General features: G+C 45.1%; 1 protein-coding gene across 4 annotated transcripts in view; it reads left to right on the top strand.

The window, feature by feature from the left end:
• The window catches only part of LOC138762669 (high mobility group protein HMGI-C-like), a 187,845-nt gene that overhangs the window by 55,329 nt on the left and 113,786 nt on the right, over positions 1-18,730 (top strand). For all 4 annotated transcript variants that reach the window (XM_069936271.1, XM_069936269.1, XM_069936272.1 and 1 more), the window contains one exon: positions 9,182-9,487. In XM_069936271.1, the coding sequence (XP_069792372.1) occupies positions 9,371-9,487 (117 nt within the window). In that variant the 5' untranslated portion in view covers positions 9,182-9,370. The remainder of the gene's footprint in view (positions 1-9,181; positions 9,488-18,730) is intronic.

Consider the following 18,730-nt stretch of genomic DNA (forward strand, 5'->3'; position numbering starts at 1 on the left):
CCTCATATTGTTGTCTCTGCAACTCAAAATTACATTTCTCTCTTTCCTCTTGCTCCCTCAATTTTTCCAATTCCAATTGCAATTCACCAGATCTATCCTCTGGAAAATCTTCTAAGTCTTTCTGAACAAATTCCTCTCACCTATATAATATTCCACTATAATCCTCTGAATTTGTACTTTCTTCATCCAATGTTTAACGTCAGTCAGTTTTAATGCCTAAGGAATAACCATCAGTTCCTCTTTCTCGTGCACTTCAGCTCTGCAGGTGATGGTTGTGACAAAAATTTATCAACATCCATTGCTGCTATTTTTCACATTCAAGCTTTAAATTAGCTTAGAAAAAAACAATTGACTAATTACCCACAAAACTTGTGTTCAATCTACTGGATGAACCCCCATAAAATGTTATGAGCCCAAAGGACCCCAAAACCTAGCAGCAATAGATATTCACCATGACAAATGGTTACTTAAACAAAAGTTGTTTTTAATTATCTTTAAACATGAAAACAGAATCAAACTTTAACTTATCTCTATTAACCTAACTAACCCAAATTTACCCCCTTCTAATTCTAAGCACACGTGTATGATGTGTGTGTAAATTTAAGAAAAGTTCTTTGGTTCACAGTTCAATCTCACGTCTCATTCTTCCAAGTTCACTGGTCGCAGGCAATTCTTATACTGTGCACAGAATTTAACATGTATAAAGTTCACCAGGCTTTGGTGCTCGAAAGGTAAATGTTTACCGCTCAGGAAGGTTCTTTGGAGGTTTACAGAGAGAGATTTGTTGTTCCAGGATTTCCACAACTGAGGTACCATTTTAGTCACCTCAATCGTTCTGGAGCTTTCTGTTTCAATTCCAACAAGCTTTTCCCGCTTGCTTCAGCTGTCTCTCTCTCTCTCTCTCTCTCTCTCTCTCTCTCCCCAACTGCTAGAAAGCCCATGTGACTCTCTCACTTCCCACCTTCTCCAGCAAACAATAAGAGTTAGTCTTTTGCTCCCATCTGTTGTCTTAGGTAAACAAAACTTCTCATGAGTGACCTTTCTGTGCCCTTTGCAGAAAGGTCAGAAGCCTTGTAAAAATGTTCAACACAGACGACCTATCTCCAGTCCATTCATTCGATGACATCATTTCAATTAGCAGCTACATGTGAAATGTGCCTAGCATCCTCCATAGTTTCTGTAATGTTACTGAATATGAATTCTTCAGTATTTCAAATAAGATCTGTTTTAAAATGTGTGTATGTATGTAACCTACTCTAATTTTACCAAATTCTCCCAATATTTATCTACATTACAACCAAGATGCAGTAATAGTGTTTGTTTTGCGAGCAGACAATTGGGACATCTCATGCATAGACCATTACTGATAATGACAGGAAAGAAATGATCCCTAAATCTGATGGGACATGGCAATTACAACATGAACTTGGGCCTTTTGGTGTAAATTTACAAAGTAAGCCTGGCTGCACATTGCAAGAGGGAAGCATGTGACACTTGAAGACTCTGTACAGAACTTGGTATGTGTATTCATTGAACTAAGCACCACCTGTAAAATAAAAACCCTGTGGAACAGGTCAGAGGTTGGGTATCTTGGAACTTTATTCACCTCCTGATACCACGAGACCTCTCTGCCATCCACAAAGCATAACATTATTACAGAACCAGTGACCCAGGTTCGAATCCAACACTATCTGTAAGGAGTTTGTACATTCTTCATATGACCAGCGTAGATTTCTTCCGGGTGCTCTGATATCCTCCCACATTCCAAAAGCACAGGGGATTAGTAGGTTAATGGTCTCATGGGTGCATTTGGGCAGCACAGACTTGTGGGACAAAAGGGCCTCTTGCTGAGCTATACTCTAGATTTATAAAAAAATAGTCCAGAACACTGCACAATACTTCCAATTTGCCACTAACAAGGGAAAGGGGAGCCTAAAAACTAGAGGCTGTGAATTTAAGTTGAGAGGGCAAAGATTTAAATGGGACCCCAGAGGCAAGTTTTCACAAAGCACAGGGAGGTCTGTGACATGAGCTGCCAGAGGAAGTTGTTGAGGCAGAAACAATTAAATTTAGTAAAACATTTGTACGGGAAGATGGATAAGAAAGACTTAGGTGCAGGAACGGCCAGCCTTTTAATTTTTAATTTAGACTTACAGCATGGTAACAAGCCATTTCGGCCCACAAGTCCATGCCGCCCAAATAACCTATGCCCCCCGGTATGGTCTCGTGGGCCGAAATGGCATGTCACCATGCTGCAAGTCTAAATTAAAAATTAAAAGGTTGGTCACCCCTGAAGAGGGATATAGGCCAACACAGGCTAAAAGGTTTAGCTCAGGTAAACTCTAAAGTCAGTTGAGCAGAAGGGTCTATTTCTGTGCTGTATGATTCCATGCCTCTAAAAACATTGCTACCTTCCAGAACAAAGCAGCCTGCTTGGTTGACACCCCTCTCAACTATTCTGAATGTTCCCTCCACTACTGATGCCTGGAGGCTACAGTGTGGGAGGGTGATGAAAGATGTTTGGTTTGTTTATAAAACCATGAGAAGGATGGATAAAATGAATGCTCACAGTGTTTTTTTCCCTCCACGGTTAACCATTCTAGAACTAAAAAGGCACAGGCTTAAGATGGGAGGGAGAAATTTAAGAGGGATCTGGAGGACAATGTTTTCACTCAGAATGTGGTCCATATCTGGAACGAGCTGCCAGAGGAAGTCATAGAAGTGGGCACAGTTAAATGTTCAAAGGATATTTGGACAGATTTTTGAATAGGAAGGGCATGGACCAAATGAAGGCAAATGGGACCAGCCAGAATGCCAACTTGGTCGGCACGGATAGACTCTATCCATAAAATTCATCATAGTTACTCTTGCTGATTACTTTGGTAGCCCCTCTCGAATCCGTGAGCTTCACCCTCCAGCAGTGAGCCCATGTGCACATCACTCCCTGCAGGTTCGCCACCAAAAGCATACACCATCCTGATTTGGCAATATATTGCCCATCCTTCACTTTCACTGGATCCAAACCCTGGAACTCTGCACCCTCCAACACCGGGGGAAACGGGGAAGTGAACTGCACCAGAGGAATGTGCCAGTTCAGGAGGGGATGCCACCTTCTGAAGGGCAATGGGGGACGGGCAATAGATGCTGGTCTTATCAATCATCACATCATAATTAAATTTTTGTTTTGAAATTTAGACAGACAGCACAGCCCAAATACACCCATGTGACCATTTATTCCACTGACCCCATACGTCTTTGGAACGTGAAAAGAAACTGGAGCATCTGAAGAAAACCCATGCAGAAAAGGGGGAAAAAACTCCTTACAGTTAGTGGCAGGTTTGAACCTGGATTACTGGTACTGTAATAGCATTGTACTACTATGTTAACTGTGTGTCTTGACCATACCACCTTAAAAATAATTTAGAATTAAAAATCAGGTGTCTGACCTGTGGTTAGCTTGTGGTCAGCAATGTGCTTTTGATGTGATGCCTTTGCTCATTTTTCTGTATCGTAGCTAGAACTTCTGATGAAAACTTCAGATTTCAGATGTACTGCCAGAGTACTTACATGACATCACATACAACCCTGAGATTCTTTTTCCTGTGGGCCAGGCAGAATTATCATTTATTGGTAGAGCAAAAAATAAACTTTACTCAATGTGCACATGTAGATAAATAGATGTTGTGGTGTGTCTTGAGGTCATAGCTCGGAAATAAGACACATACAACAAGGGGTGCAGTTGACACCGATTTAAGGAACTGGCTGCTCTCTTTTATATAGTCAGGCTGACCTTAGCTGCCATGAGACTGACAGGCATGACCTGTGTTCCTTCAGGCTCTGATCGGTGCCCTCACGACCTGCTGTCAGCGATTGGCTGAATTGACCTGTTTTGCTGCAGTGTCTTCGATGGATGTGGTTTGTTCACCCTTGGTGCAGATTGGTCCTTTCATTATCTGTTGCCGGCAATAGGCTAGCAGAGCCCGTTTTGCAGCGGCCTATGGGAACAGGCTGCTGACGCCTCGTGCAACCCACTCAATTGCCATGTTCGAACAACGTCTTTTGTGTCGGCCTGCGGCGACAGCCATGGGCCGCTACATGACCTCCCACCACTTTCTCCCCCAGAACTGGCAATCGGAGAGGTATTAGTACCTTTGGAAGGGGTGTCCCTGTGGCGAGGGATTGGGAGTGTAATTATTTGACTGCTGTCCAAACATGCCAATTTGAGCCGGTCAATCATGAAAATCTATTCCCTGCCGCCGATGACCAGAACACAGGAGGACCCATTGTGTCGGAGGACACGATATGGCCCCTTGTGTGGTCTTGGAGCGGTGGCTGGTGAGCACTGAACCTCACAAAAACATATTTACAGTTCTTGAGGTCTTTGGGGACGATAGATTGGGGATGGTCATGCACTTTGGGAAGTATTGGGGCAAGTGTTTCCAAGAGTTTGCGCAGTCTGGCTAAGACAACGTCTCGTGGGTCTTCTGAGGTACTAGCCAAGAATTCACCTGGGGTGACTTAAGGTCATGCCGTACACCATCTCGGCTGCAGATGTATCGAAATCCTCCTTGGGTGCAGTTTGAATGCCCAGGAGGACATACGGCAGCTCATCTGTCCAGTTGACCTCTGAAAGTCTGGCCATGAGGGCTGATTTGAGGTGCCTATGGAACCTCTTCACCAATCCGTTGGCTTGTGGGTAATATGCTGTTGTCTAGTGGAATTGGGTTCCAAGGGTATTGGCCAAAGCTGCCCATAGACTGGAGGTAAATTGGGCTCCTCTATCAGAGGAGAGATGTTCTGGGACCCCCCAAGCGTGCTACCCAGTTGTTTAGCAGGGCCCTAGCATATGTCTCGGTGAATACCTCAGGTAACAGGACTTCTTCAGGCCACCTGGTTGAATGGTCTACAATAGTGAGCAGGTATCGGGCACCCCGTGACACTGGTAGCGGACCAACAGTATCCATGTGTATGTGGCTGAACCTTCACCGTCGTTTGAAAGTCTGTAGAGGGGCCTTAATGTGTGTCTGGATCTTAGCAAATTGACATTGTGTGCAAGTCCTTGGCCACTGGCTGACCTCTTTTCGGAGGCGATGCCAGATGAATAGGTCAGCTACCATTCTGACAGTGGTCCTAATGGAGGGGTGTCCCTGATTGCGGACCATGTCAAAAATTTGTCTTTTCCAATTGGCCGGGATGATTGGACGTGGCTTACCGGTAGCAGTGTCACACAAAAGGGTCATTTCACCTGGACCGATTGAGATGTACTCCAGCAGCAGGCCGGTTACTGCAGCCTGGTAAGTGGGGATGTCAGGATCTGCCTGTTGTACTATTGCCAGGGCCAAGTAGTTGATGCCTGGGGGCGGGGGGCGGGGGGCGGGGGGCGGGGGGCGGGGGGGGTGGGTGGGGCATGTATGGTGGAAATGGCAGGTCGGGTCAATGTGTCAGCCATCACATGGGATTTTCCCGCGATGTGAATAATGTCAGTGAAGAATTCTAAAATAGAAGAAAGGTGTCTCTGTTGCATGGATCTGAAACTTTGCTGAAAGCAAAGATAAGTGGTTTATGGTTGGTGAAGATCTGGAATTTCCTGATCCCTAGGAAATATCGAAAATGCCTCACTGCCAGGTACAGAGCCAACAGTTCACGGTCAGATGCACTGTTTTTTCAGTTCCAGTGGCCAAAAATGTTTGCTAAAAATGGCTAGTGGCTGCCATTGACTGTATGCCAACTGCTCAAGCACACCCCCGATCGCTGTATTGGAGGCATCCACAGTGAGGGCCTAGGGTGCATTAGTAGTATTGCGTTGACCACAGCATCCTTGGCAGATTGGAAAGTCTCAGCTGCCTCATTCAACCATATAATGTCTTTCTTGTAAATGGAAATGAGGAAGAATAATAGCCTCATGATGCGGTTTGCTGCCGGTATGAATTGGTGGTAAAAATTAATTACACTGGCAAATTCTTGTAGGCCATTGATTGTATTTGGCCTAGCAAATGACTGAATGGCCTTTACCTTCTCGGGCAGTGGTCTGGCCCTATCTCTATTGATCCAATCCCCCAAGAAGTCGATAGTCTCACAGACGAACTGGCATTTTGCCGGGTTGATGGTGAGCGAGCGCACAAAGTCTTAAGTGAGTAGCGTGCTCAGTGTGGTCACGGCTAGCTAACAGAATATCATCAAGATAGATGAAAACAAATCTGAGATCCCGGCCCACTGCGTTCATTAACCTCTGGAAGGTTTGAGCTGCATTTTTTAATCTGGAAGTCATCCGGAGGAACTCAAAAAGTCCAAAAGGGGTGATAATGGCAGTCTTAGGAATATCATCCGGGAAGATTGGGATTTGATGATAGCCCCAGATTGTCAGCTTTTGAGAATATATGGGCCCCCTGAAGGATAGTGGTGGTCTTGTATGTGGTGAATTGGATACCTGTCAAGTGTTGTGGCATCATTGAGGCGACGGTAGTCTCCACATGGCCTCCACCCTTCTGATGCTTTGGGCACCATGTGGAGTGGTGAAGCCCAAGGAATGTCAGATCGTTGTATAATTCCAAGCTCCTCCATTTTACAGAATTCCTCCCTTACCAGGTTACATTTCTCGGGTGGCAGGCAGCGTGCCCTGACGTTTAGGGGATGTCCCTGAGTGAGGATTTGGTGCCACACCCCATAAATGGGTGTTGTAAAGGTGAAGTGTAGCATTATAATGGAAGGAAACTCGGCAATAATGCGTGCAAGCGCATTGTCAGCAGTAGTCACAGAATGTAGGTGTGGGGCCATGAGTCTAGTGTCACCGAGTGAAAGGGACTGGAAAGTCTTTGAGTGTACCACCCTCTATCCCTTAATGTCCACCAGTAGAGAGTTGGCTTGGAGGAAGTCGGCCCTGAGGAGAGGCTGTCAAATGGATGCTGAAATGAACCTCCAGGTAAAATGGCAGTTGCTGAAATGAAGGGGAATGGTGCGGGTGCCGAAAGTGCGTTTGTTTGAGTTATTTGCAGCCCTTAGTTCTCGGCCCATCCTTCAGCTGTGGGCATCCGAGGCAGAGGTGGGAAGGACACTGACCTCATCCCCAGTGTGGACCAGGAACTGGCAGCCTGATGAGGAGTCTCATATATGAAGCAGTCTCTATCGTATGCCGGCCGTGGCAACGATGGCTGGCTCTGATGTTTCCCGGGAGCGCACAAGGGGAGCGGCATCGAGGGACCTCTGAACCCCAGCGTTGGTGATTAAAAACAGTATGGCTCAGTGGTGGGGTCCATCACTCAGGTGGTCAGTCGGTTGGTGGGCTTCCTGGCTGGTCGCTGTTGTCGAGGTGTCGTCACCTATTTCAATGTATCACAGGCATCTCTATTGACCGCCCATAGCACATCCACTCGGGCAGCTACCTTTCTGGAGTCATCAAAATCTTCTTCTGCGATGATCAGCAGGATGTTTTCAGGCAGCCGCTCCAGAAAGATCTGCTGAAACAGGGGCAAGAGGAGTGACTGTCGTTCAAAATGAGCATGTCGCTCATGAGGGCGGAAGGGGCCCTGTCCCCCAAACGGTCCGTATGCAACAGTCGGGACGCACGCTCATGCTTTGAGAGCCCAAAAGTGCAGGTTAATAGCTCCTTGATGGCCACATACTTCCCTTGTTCCGGGAGCTGCTGAAGGAGGTCAATGATCTTGTCCACAGTGTCCTGGTCAAGGGCGCTTACTACATAGTAGTAGCACGTGTTGTCAGCAGAGACCCGGCGAATGGCGAACTGTGCCTCGGCTTGCTGGAACCACACCCGTGGCTGCAGCTTCCAGAAGCTCAGCAGCTTCAGGGACACCATGTTGATTGAAAGTTGGTCTTCCATTTCATTATCCAGTGTTGGGTCCAAAAACACCGTTTGAACCAGTCAGGGTCACCACTGTTGTGTTTCTCGAGGTTATAGCTTGGGAAATAAAGCACCCACAAAGAGTGCAGTTGACACCAATTTAATGAACTGGCTGCTCTCTTTTATATAGTCAGGCTGACCTTGGCTGCCATGTGACCAACGGTCTTGACCCGTGTTCCTTCAGGCTCTGATTGATGTCCTCATGGCCCACTGTCGGCGATTGGCTGGATTGGCCTCTTTTACTGTAGTGGTCATTGATGGATGTGGTTTATGTCGCCCTGGGTTCAGATTGGTCCTTTCATTATCTGTTGCCGGCAATTAGATGGCAGATCCCGTTTTACAGCTGCCTATGGGAACAGGCCGCTGATGCCTCGTGCAGCCCACTCAATTGCCATGTTCGAACAGCGTCTTCTGTGTCAGTCTACAACAATGGCCGTGGACTGCTGCAATGTAAACCACTGACTGTGCAAAAGAGAGAGGAAAATGAAATAAGAGTCTTTAAATGAGTCCCTGATTTAGTTTGTTGTTGAAGAGTCTGATGGTGGAGTGGTAGCAGCTATCCCTGATGCTGGTGGTGTGAATCTTGTGGCACCCATACCTGATGGAAGCAGTGAGAACAGAGTGTGTGCTGGTTGGTATACATCCCTGATGATTCCTTCTGCCCTCCGATGGCAGTATTTCCCTGTAGATGTCCTCGGTGGTGGGAAGGGATTTGCCTGAGATATCCTAGGTTGTGTCCACTACCTTTTGCAGGGCTTTACACTTAGGGGTATTGGTGTCCCCATGCCAGACCATGTTGCAGCCAGTCTGTGCACTTTCCACCATTCCTCTGTAGAAATTTTCCAGTGTTTCTGGTGTCATACCAAACCTACGCAAACTCCTGCTGAAGTCGAGGTGCTGATGTTCTTTCTTCACAATACCATTAGTGTGTTGGCTCCAAGAATGATCCTCCGAGGTAGTGACTACCAAGAACTTAAATTTGCTCATCCTCTCCACCTCTGATTCCCCAATAATCCCTGCATTGTACACATCTGGTTTTCCCTTCCTGAAGTCAACAATTAGCTCCTTAGTTTTGATGACTTGGAGTGCAAGGCTGTTGTTGGTGTACCATTCAGCCAGATGAAAACTTCATTATATATTTTTTTAATTATTCAAAAGCTGCCACTTTCGTTATTCATTTACATTGAAAATAGAACACTACCGTACAGTACAGGCCCTTCAGCCCACACTATTGTGCTGACCTATGTAAACCTACGTGATGTGAAATCTCCCAGGAACATGCCAGAACTTATGGGTGACCTGTTCTTTCACTCTTTTGTTTTGCAGGTGACGTGGTTTTATATTTCTTCTCTTCCCCAAAATCAGAAGAGTTTACTTTCGACAGAGTCCCAACACATTGGGGAAAATCTTGCTCATTGCGATATCATCACGTGCCGTCTTTGTTCTGAAGATCTCAGGAAGCTTTACGTCCTCTCCCCAGATCCCCACCCCCACCCTCCCCACCCAAAGAGAGCAATGAGTAACAGTGGGGCGAGAGAAGGGCCAGCCAAGCAGGGTGCGGCAGCTCCTAAACAGCCTGCTCCGTCTGAACCATTAAGAAGGGGTCGTGGAAGACCGAAGAAGCAACCTCAAGTAAGCCTAAGCACTTTTTTGCTTCCTTGGCCACTCGAGGGATAGCTTGCGATCCCTGGGCTCTGGACTTCTGGTTGAGCTGTGGCAGGAGAAGACCCAGAGGAAACCCTCAAGGAGAACATTCAAACTCCTCAGAGATGGCAGCTGAGGTCAGGATTGAACCCAGGTCTCTGGCACTGTGAGGCAGTGACTACCAGCTGTGCAACAGTGCTGCCCCTTCTCTGTTCTGTTCCCCTTTTGAGTGTCATCAGTTCATTGGGATCCATTGAGTTCTCTGAATGGCCAATTAGATTGGGCCATGTCCAAAGTACCACTTCCAGCTCCAGTTGGAATGAATTTGGAGGATGCAGAAAGGATTCACTGGAATAGTTCCAGAGATGAGGGATTTGCAAGAGTAGACCAGAGAAGGTTGTAATGTTATAATCTTCTCATGGAAGACAAGAAGGTCAAGAGGGGAGACACAGGAAATTTTAGACACAGGAAATTGGAGCAAAACACTATCCATGAGAGGAACTCAGCAGGTCTAATAGCATCTGTGGGGAGAGGAAAAAGAATGGACAACAGATTGGAATCCTTTCTCCCCCCCTCAGATGCTGCTTGTTCATTGACCAGCTCGGCATTTAATATGATTATTCCCCAGAGCCTGGTGGAGAAGCTGTCCTCGCTGAGACTCAACACCTCTCTATAACTGGATCCTAGACTTCCTCATGGAAAGACTAAAGTCTTCGGTTGGTAGCAGAATATCAACCACCATCACGCTGAGCACTAGCACACTTTAGCGCCGTGTTCTCAGCCCAATCCTGTTCACGCTACTGACTCACAACTGCATCGCCAGATCGAGCTCCAACAGAGTCATCAGGTTTGCAGATGACAACAGTATTTGGCCTCATCAGCAACACTGATGAGTCACACTACAGAGAAGAGGTGGAAAATCTCATGATATGATGCGAGATTAACAACCTGAGTCTCAACGTGGACAAGGTGAAGGAGATGATTGTGGACTTTAGGAGGACCAGGAACGACATCCTCCATTACACATCAACAATTCTGTAGTTGAGACAGTGGAGAACAACAAGTTCCTTGGAATTAACTAGTGATCTATTGTGGACACTCAACATCTCCTCACTTGTCAGGAGAGACTCAACATCCTGAGATGACTGAAGCAGGCAAGGTTACCAGCCACCATTATGTCAACCTTCTGTAGGAGCTCTATCGAGAGTGTCCTGGCTGGATGCATCACAATGTGGTATAGTTGCTGCTGAGAAATAGATCGGAGGTCAATCCACACAGCCATAAGAGTAGCAAAGAGGATCACTGGAGTCTCCCTTCCCATCCCCATCCCCCACCCCCACACCATTGACATGATCTACCAGGATCATTGTCTGAAGAGGGCGCACAAAATCATTGAGGACCCCTACCACCCCGCACACAGCATCTTTCAGCTGCTCCCATCGGGGAAAAGATACAGCAGTATCAAAGTTAGCACCACCAGGCTGAGGAACAGCTTCTTCCCACAGGCAGTGAGAATACTGAGCAACCAAAGGAACTTCTCATGTTATACATCCGAGACTCTAATTTGTACAAAACTATATTTATTTATTTTCATAGATAAAATACTTGTCCTGCATATGTATTGTTTGTCTGTATTTGTGTTGTGTCTGGTTGTATGCCTGCATGTTTTGCACCAAGGACTGGAGAATACTGATTCTTCGGGTTGTACTTGTACAATCAGATGACAATAAACTTGGCTTGACTTGCTTGACCGGCTGGGTTCCTCCAGCAGATTGGTTTTATTTGGTTTCAGTTCAAGATGGGATGTGTCTGAGGTGTAGAATGCCATGGGAAAATCTCGGCAGGTCAGGCTTGCTCTCTGAAGAGATTGGAGCCACCAGTAACATTTCAGGTCATTGACAATCCTTTGGAAGTTGCTTTGACAGTCTGAAGATGGCACATTGTCAGGGGGTATGGAATCACATGTCGACAGAACAAGGGAAGGTGGCAGCATCTCCTCTCTGAAGTCCATGAGTCAACTGACTTCAGGGACAATCCATCAGCCCATGGCTAAGGGCCTGTGTGAGGGCAAAGGCAATTTAAATTATGGAGGGAATATGGACGGAAAATAGAAGTCGTTCAGCAAAAATAAGTAAAGGGCAAGACCAGAGAAGGTTGAAATGATTGAGGTACAACCAGAATAATAGAGCAGTGGGCATCTTCTGCATATACACTGGGCAGATTCCTGATGGTGAGGCCAAATTTGGAGAAAGATATCAATAAGAGTGAAAGAGTGAAGGGAAGACTTACAAGGATGTGGCTGGGACTTGAGGAACTGAGATCTAGGGAAAGGGTAAAGAAGTTAGGACTTACTCCTTGAAGCATCAGAGAACGAGGAGAGATTTGATAGTTACACAAAATGGTGAGGGAGTATAGACAGAGTGAATGCTAGCAGGCTTCTTCCATTGAGGTTAGGTGAAACATGAACTAGAGGACACAAGTTAAAGGTGAAAGGTGAGATGTTTAGGGGAATATTACGAGGAACTTCTTCACACTGAGAATGGTGGCAGTGTAGAAGGATCCGTCAGTGGAAGTGGTGAATGCGGGCTGGATTTTGACATTTAAAAATGTGGATAGGTACATGGATGGGAGGGTTATGGAAGAATATGCTCAGAATGCAGGTCGATGGGACTAGGCAGACGAGACTAGTACAGTATGGATTAGATGGCGCAAAGATCCTGTTTCTATCTGCAGTGTTCTAAGGGTTTTGGCCCAAAACATAGACTACCTGTTACCTTCCATGGATACACCATGGCCTGCTGATTACCTCCAGCATTTTGTGTGTTCCTTCAGTTTTCTAGTATCTGCAGTCCCATTTGTTTATCATCTGTGATAGTGGCCCTGGATTGTGGAAGGCCCAACATATCTTCTGAATCAAAAGCTGACTTGTTCTCCATGTTGAGTTTTCATTGAATGCTGTGTGAATGGGAATGCAAGAACAGGGAGATATTGGTTGAGGGCAGTCACTGTGAGGCATCACAGACTCTGTCTGAGACTTGCAGTGTGGCTGTTACTCTACTGGGGTACAGCAGGAGCCATGTGGATTTTTACCAGCAGACCCTTGGAGTTAAACAGGAAAGTTTGCAGATACTGGGGTCAAGTGCAAATCACAAAAGTGCTGGAGAAACTCAGCAGGTCATTCAGTATCCATAGTAAGTAAAAGGTAGCCAACATTTCAAGCCTGACCCATTTGTTAGGAATGTGGAAAAGTAGACAGGTGCCTAAGTAAAAAAGGTGGGGAGAAGAGGAAGGAGGAGAGGAGAGGGAAAGGGGCAGGGGTAAGATCACTAGTTAACAAGTAAGAGTTGGATACAGATGGGAGGATAGAAGAGAGAAAAGGCTAAGAAGTGATAGGGGAAGGGGGGTAGTTCTGAATGCAGAGGGAAGGGGGTGGGGAGCTAGGAGACAGAGGATGGGGAAATGAGAGATGGGAGGGGTTTAATGGAAACTAGAGAAGTCCATGTTAATTCCTTCTGGTTGGAGAGTGCCCAGACAGAATATTAGGTGTTGTTCCTCCAGTTTGCAGATAGCCTTGGTTTGGCAGTACATGAAGCCATGGACAGACATACTGGTGTAGGAATGGCTTGTGGAGTTTAAATGGTTGGCCACTGGGAGATCCTTGCTGTTGCAGCAGGCAGACCAAAGGTGCTCAATGAAACAATCTCCCAGTCTTCATCAAATCTCCCCAACTTAGAGGAGACTATCCCATTGCTTTTGAAGTTGTTTTATCTGGCACCATTCCATCTTACAATGCTCCGTGCACTTCAGGGTGGGATTTGGTTCATTGGCAATTTTGACCATGGGTTTCCTCATCGAGTTCCTGTATCAAACTCGGATTAGTCCAGGTTTTCTCATTGTAGTGGTGAGAGATGCCCATTGGCTCTGCCTGTTACGGACCTAGAACATTGCAGCACAATACAGACTCTTTGACCCACAATGTTGTGCCAACCAGTGAAAACTTGCTCAGCAATCTTAATCTTCCCTAACTCACACCCATAACCCTCTATTTTTCTTGTATCCATATTTCTGTCTGTCTTTTAAATATTCCTATTGTACCAGCCTCCACCACCAACCAACCCATGGCAATGCATTCCAGACACCCACTATTCTCTGTATATAAGAAAAACACTTACTCCTGACTGCTCCCAAACATTACTGTCTTCACCTTGTAAAGATGTCCTCTGTTTGTTGCTGTCGCCCAGGGAAAAAGGTGCTGTCTATCCACTCTATCTATCCCCCTCATAATCTTGTCAAATTCCGTTAAGTCACATCTCATCCTTCTTTGCTCCAAAGAGAAAAACTTGTTAACCTTGCCTCATTAGACACATTCTCCAATCCAGGCAATATCCTGGTAAATCTACTCTGCACACTCTCCATAGCTTCCACATCCTTTCAGTAATGAGATATGACCAGAACTGAACAAAATATTCCAAATGTGGTCTAACCAGAGTTTTATTGAGCTGCAATTCCTGGACAAACTGAGGTGTAAGGTACACTTGTATAAAGTGCTCTTGCAAACCAAAGGATTTAATGCAAAGAAAAAAGACAAAGGAACAGGCTCGAGCAGCATCCAAAGGAGAAAAAGAATAGTTCAGGCCGGAACCCTTCATCCAGTGGAGGTGGTGGAGCGGAGGATACTGAGGGAGGTCTGTTGGGAGAGGAGGCGAATTGTTCCACAGTCCTGATAAAGAATTCTGTCCCAAAATGTCAACTGTTCTTCTCTCACTGATCCTGCTCCAGTTCCTCCAACAGATTTATTTTTGTTCTAGTTTCAAGTGACCTGCAGCATGTTTAATTGCTGATGCACTGCGTATGAGCTGTGTGTCTACAGCACAGTATAAACATGCTTGGTCACACATGTTGTATTCAGGAGGAAATGGAGTACAAGAACAATGGAACCCACAAATCCTTTAAACTGAGACACTACTTAATTTAAACCAGTGAAAAGCCCAAGAATGGAAACTGATGCATGTTCTGAACCAGCATTGTTTCAGTCTACTGGGTTTCCAATAGACAGCTACACCCTTAGAACATAGAAATCTACAGGACAGTACAGGCTCTTCGACTGACAGAATTTTACCAGCAGACTAACTTACTAACTGTCTAGATTTTTTAAAAATTTGAACATCTTGAGCATCGTAACAGGCCCTTCCGACCTTCAACCCCATGCTCCCAAATACACCAATTAACTACAATCCCCTTTTTGAAGGTTGAGATGAAACTGGAGCACCCAGAAAAAACCAATGCAGACAGGGGAGAGCTTACAGACAGTGCCGGATTTGAACCTGGGTCACTGGCACTGCAATAGCATTTCACTAAATGCTACACTCTCCATGGTCTACTGCAGAGCCCACCATTTTTCTCTGTACCACGTACCTATCTAATAGTCTCTTAAAAGCTCCTATTGTACCTGCCTCAATGGTCATTGCTGGCAGCGCATTTCATGCACTCACCACTTTCTGTGTGATGAACTTACCTCTTAAATCCCCTTTAATTTTAAGCACCTTAAAACTATACCCCTTCATGTTTGTCATTTCAGACCTGGGTAAAAAACGCAGGGTATCCACATGATTCACATCTCTCATCTTCTTTTCACCTTATTCTCTGCCACTCCAAGAGAAAACAAGTTCAAGTTCAACTTTATTTGTCCTACCAGTACACCCTGACGAAAGAACATTCTTTGGTTCACAGTGCAAAAAAAGTGCAGACACACAGATGGTCAAGTGCAGTACATGTCAAAATCAGAAACAGAAATTATTGTCATGAACATGTCATAAAATTTGTTGTTTTGGGCATCGTTACAAGTGTAAATATTCTTCTACATTACATTATTTTAAAAATTAATTGATGCAAAAAGAAGAGAAAATGAGGTAGTGTCCATTCAGAAATCTGATGGCAGAGGGGAAGAAGCTGTCCTTGTGCTGCTAGGTGTTCATCTTCAGGCTCCTGTACCTTCTTCCCAATGGTAGCAGTGTGAAGAGGGTATGGCCTGGGTCATGGATGTCCTTGAGGATAGAAGCTGCTTTCTTAAGACACCACCTCTTGTAGATGTCCTCGATGGAATGGAGACTGATGCCTGTGATGGCGCTCATGATGTATACATATATTTAAAATAAATATTATTAATATATATTGGAGTCTTGGAGAGTTGTTTTAGCAGTTCAACAATCATTAAGCAGTCTCACTGCCCATGGGAAGAAGCTGTTCCTCATTCTGATGGTTCTGGCTCTAAAGCTTCTGTATCTCGTTCCCAACAGGAGTAGCTGGAAGATGCTGCACACAGGGTGATAAGGATCCTCACAGATTTTACGAGTCCTCTTTAAACAACGATCCCGGTAAATCATATTGGGGGTGGGGGGTGGGGGGAGGTGGTGGGGAGAGGAGACCCTAATGATCCTCTTTGCTGCTTTTATTCTTCTGTGGATTGACCTCTGATCCAATTCTTTGCAGCAACTGTGCCACATTGTGGTGCAGCTAGCCACAACACTCTCAATAGAGCTCCTATAGAATATAAACAGAATGGGGGCTGGTATCCTTGCCTGCCTCAGCCTTCTCTGGAAGATACCGTTGTATCTTCCTGACAAGTGAGGAGATGTTGTGTGCCCAAGATAGGTCACTTCTTAAGTGGGTTCTGAGGAATCTGGTGGTCTTCATTCTCTTCACTACCAAGGTATTGATGGACATTGAAAAGTGGTTGCCCCTGGTATCCTGAAGTCCACAATCATTTCCTTTGTCTTGTCCACGTTGAGACTCAGTTTGTTATTCTCACACCATTTCACAAAATATTTCACCTCTTCTCTGTAGTGCGACCCATCATTGTTGCTGATGAGGTTATGAGGTTAACGACTATCATGTCATCAGCAAACCTGATGACTCTGTTGAGGCTGGATCTGGTGTCACAGCTGTGGGACAGTAGTGTGAACAGGAACAGGCTGAGCGCACCAGTGCTCAGTGTGATGGTGCTCGATGTTCTGCTGCCATCCCAGATGGACTGTGGACAGGAAGTCCAGAATCCAGTTACAGAGAGGGCTGTTGAGTCCCAGCGAGGACAGCTTCTCCACCAGCCTCTGGGATATGGGTTTATTGAATGCCGAGCTGAAGTCAGGATGGAGGGAGGAACAAGATTATAGCATCGTCAGTGCCACAGTTCCATCTGTACGTGAATGGAAATGGGTCCAGTGTCTCTGGAAGGTGCACTTTGATATGTTCCAACACCAGATGCTGGAAGCATTTCATAATGATAGAAGTCAGTGCCACAGGGTGGTAGTCATTGAAGCCTGTTACTGACATCTGAATGAACAAAATTCACTTATCCTCATAAGGCATGCTTTTCAATCCAGGCAGCATCCTTGTCACCCCCTTTACAGCATATACATTGTCTATGTTTAATCTGGTTTTATCTTGAAGTCCTAAATGATTTATAAACCTGTTCATGTAGTTAGATGTGTGAAGCCTATTATTTCTCATGAAGTTGGTTTCTTTGCAGTGCTGAACATTGGATGGCTATCTATAATATATTATAAAATTTTGTCCCGTCATCTTTTTCCATTTGCAAACAATGGTGTGTGTGTCGAGTGGAAACTACCTCTGCAGAGCTGCCGAGTTGCACTTCAACTCTATCATCAATAGAGGTACTGCAGCTAGCCGAAGAGAATAATCAAAAAGTCCATTTTTCCTGGTCTGCAGTCAAAAAAAGTTTTAAAACCTGCAGATGATGGAAACCTGAGATAAAATCAAAACTTTTTTGAATATTTTATTTATGATTTTCCAAATTTAAACTCAGTTATCAACATTATCAGTGTCAATGTTAACAGTGTCAGCATTGACTACAATTTACAATGATCTATTTTACAGTTTTCTGCAGCGTTCAAGCCATTCCTTCCTTCCTTCCCCAACTCCCACATTTAACACTTAACTAACCAAAGTTACACACAATATTCAAAATACTCACAACAAAGACATAAGACATATATCAGGGTTTTATGGGTTGTCACGACACGGCGGCCAGTGATCAGGCTGTTTTCTTCTCTTGACTTTTTATAAAATCAAAACTTGCTGGAAATACTCAAGTTCATGCTTGTCTCATGTATCGAAAATGCAGCTACAGAGGTTTTTTTGCAAGCAAACCAGTTAAACATCTCATACATTGTACAAGTAACTCAGTGCAAAAACTGGAGTGTTGCAAAGAAAGAGAGAGAGATTGGGTTGTACAGAGCAAAGGCAACATTATTTTACTGTTTAGGGGTTTATTCAGGTGTTTAAAGTGGCAGAAAGGTGCCCTTGAATCTAGCAGTGCATGATCATATGCTCATGAATCTTCTTCCTGATGGGAGGAGGGTGATGAGTCAGGGTAGGATGAGTCCTTTAATACGTTGGCTGCTTTTCCAAGGCAGCGGAAGTTGGAGATGGCATCAATGGAGGGGAGGGGAGTGTTATGATGGACTGAGCCATGTCACAACTCTGTGCAATTTCTTGTGGTCTTGAGCTGAGCTGCTCCCATCTCAAGTAATGATGCACACTCACAGGAGGCTTTTGATGTTACCTATACATGTTATTGTAGATGTAGGTGATGTGACAAAGTACTTTCTGTCACACAAGATTAATATATATCAACCCTGCTTCAGTCTGCATAGCTCCTCCCTGGCTTATTGAGAATGTCCAAATGTTATGGCATTGACCATTGAGACCAAAGGACAACAAAAGAAAATTGATAAACTTCAACTTTTCACTGGGAGATGCATTCTATCTTTGTGGTGCAAGCAGATTGAACATGTCCTGACACTTCATGATCAATTTGGTGGGCTCAGACCCTATTTCCACTGATACCATTTTATTTGTCCCCTATTCTGATCAACTCCCCTCTGATTTCACCACTATTGCTACATTCCTGCACACAAAAAGTGAACCGTCCACAGATGCTGCTCAACTCGCTGAGTTCCTTCAGCAGTTTGCCTTTTGCTGCAGAATCCAGCCTCTTCAATCTCGTGTGTCTCCAGTGGCAAGTGTTACATAGATCTCAGTTTACCACCATTTCAAATAAATGCAATTGCAGTGCAGATTGATTCGAAAGTTAAAAGAGTTATGGCATGTTGGCCTTCATTAGTTGGGGGATTGAGTTCAAGAGTCAAGAGTAATGTTGCAGCTCGATAAAACTCTGGTTAGACCGCACTTGGAATGCTGTTGTCAGTTCTG

The sequence above is a fragment of the Narcine bancroftii genome, chromosome 5 (assembly GCF_036971445.1).
Source record: "Narcine bancroftii isolate sNarBan1 chromosome 5, sNarBan1.hap1, whole genome shotgun sequence".
Lineage (NCBI taxonomy): Eukaryota > Metazoa > Chordata > Chondrichthyes > Torpediniformes > Narcinidae > Narcine > Narcine bancroftii.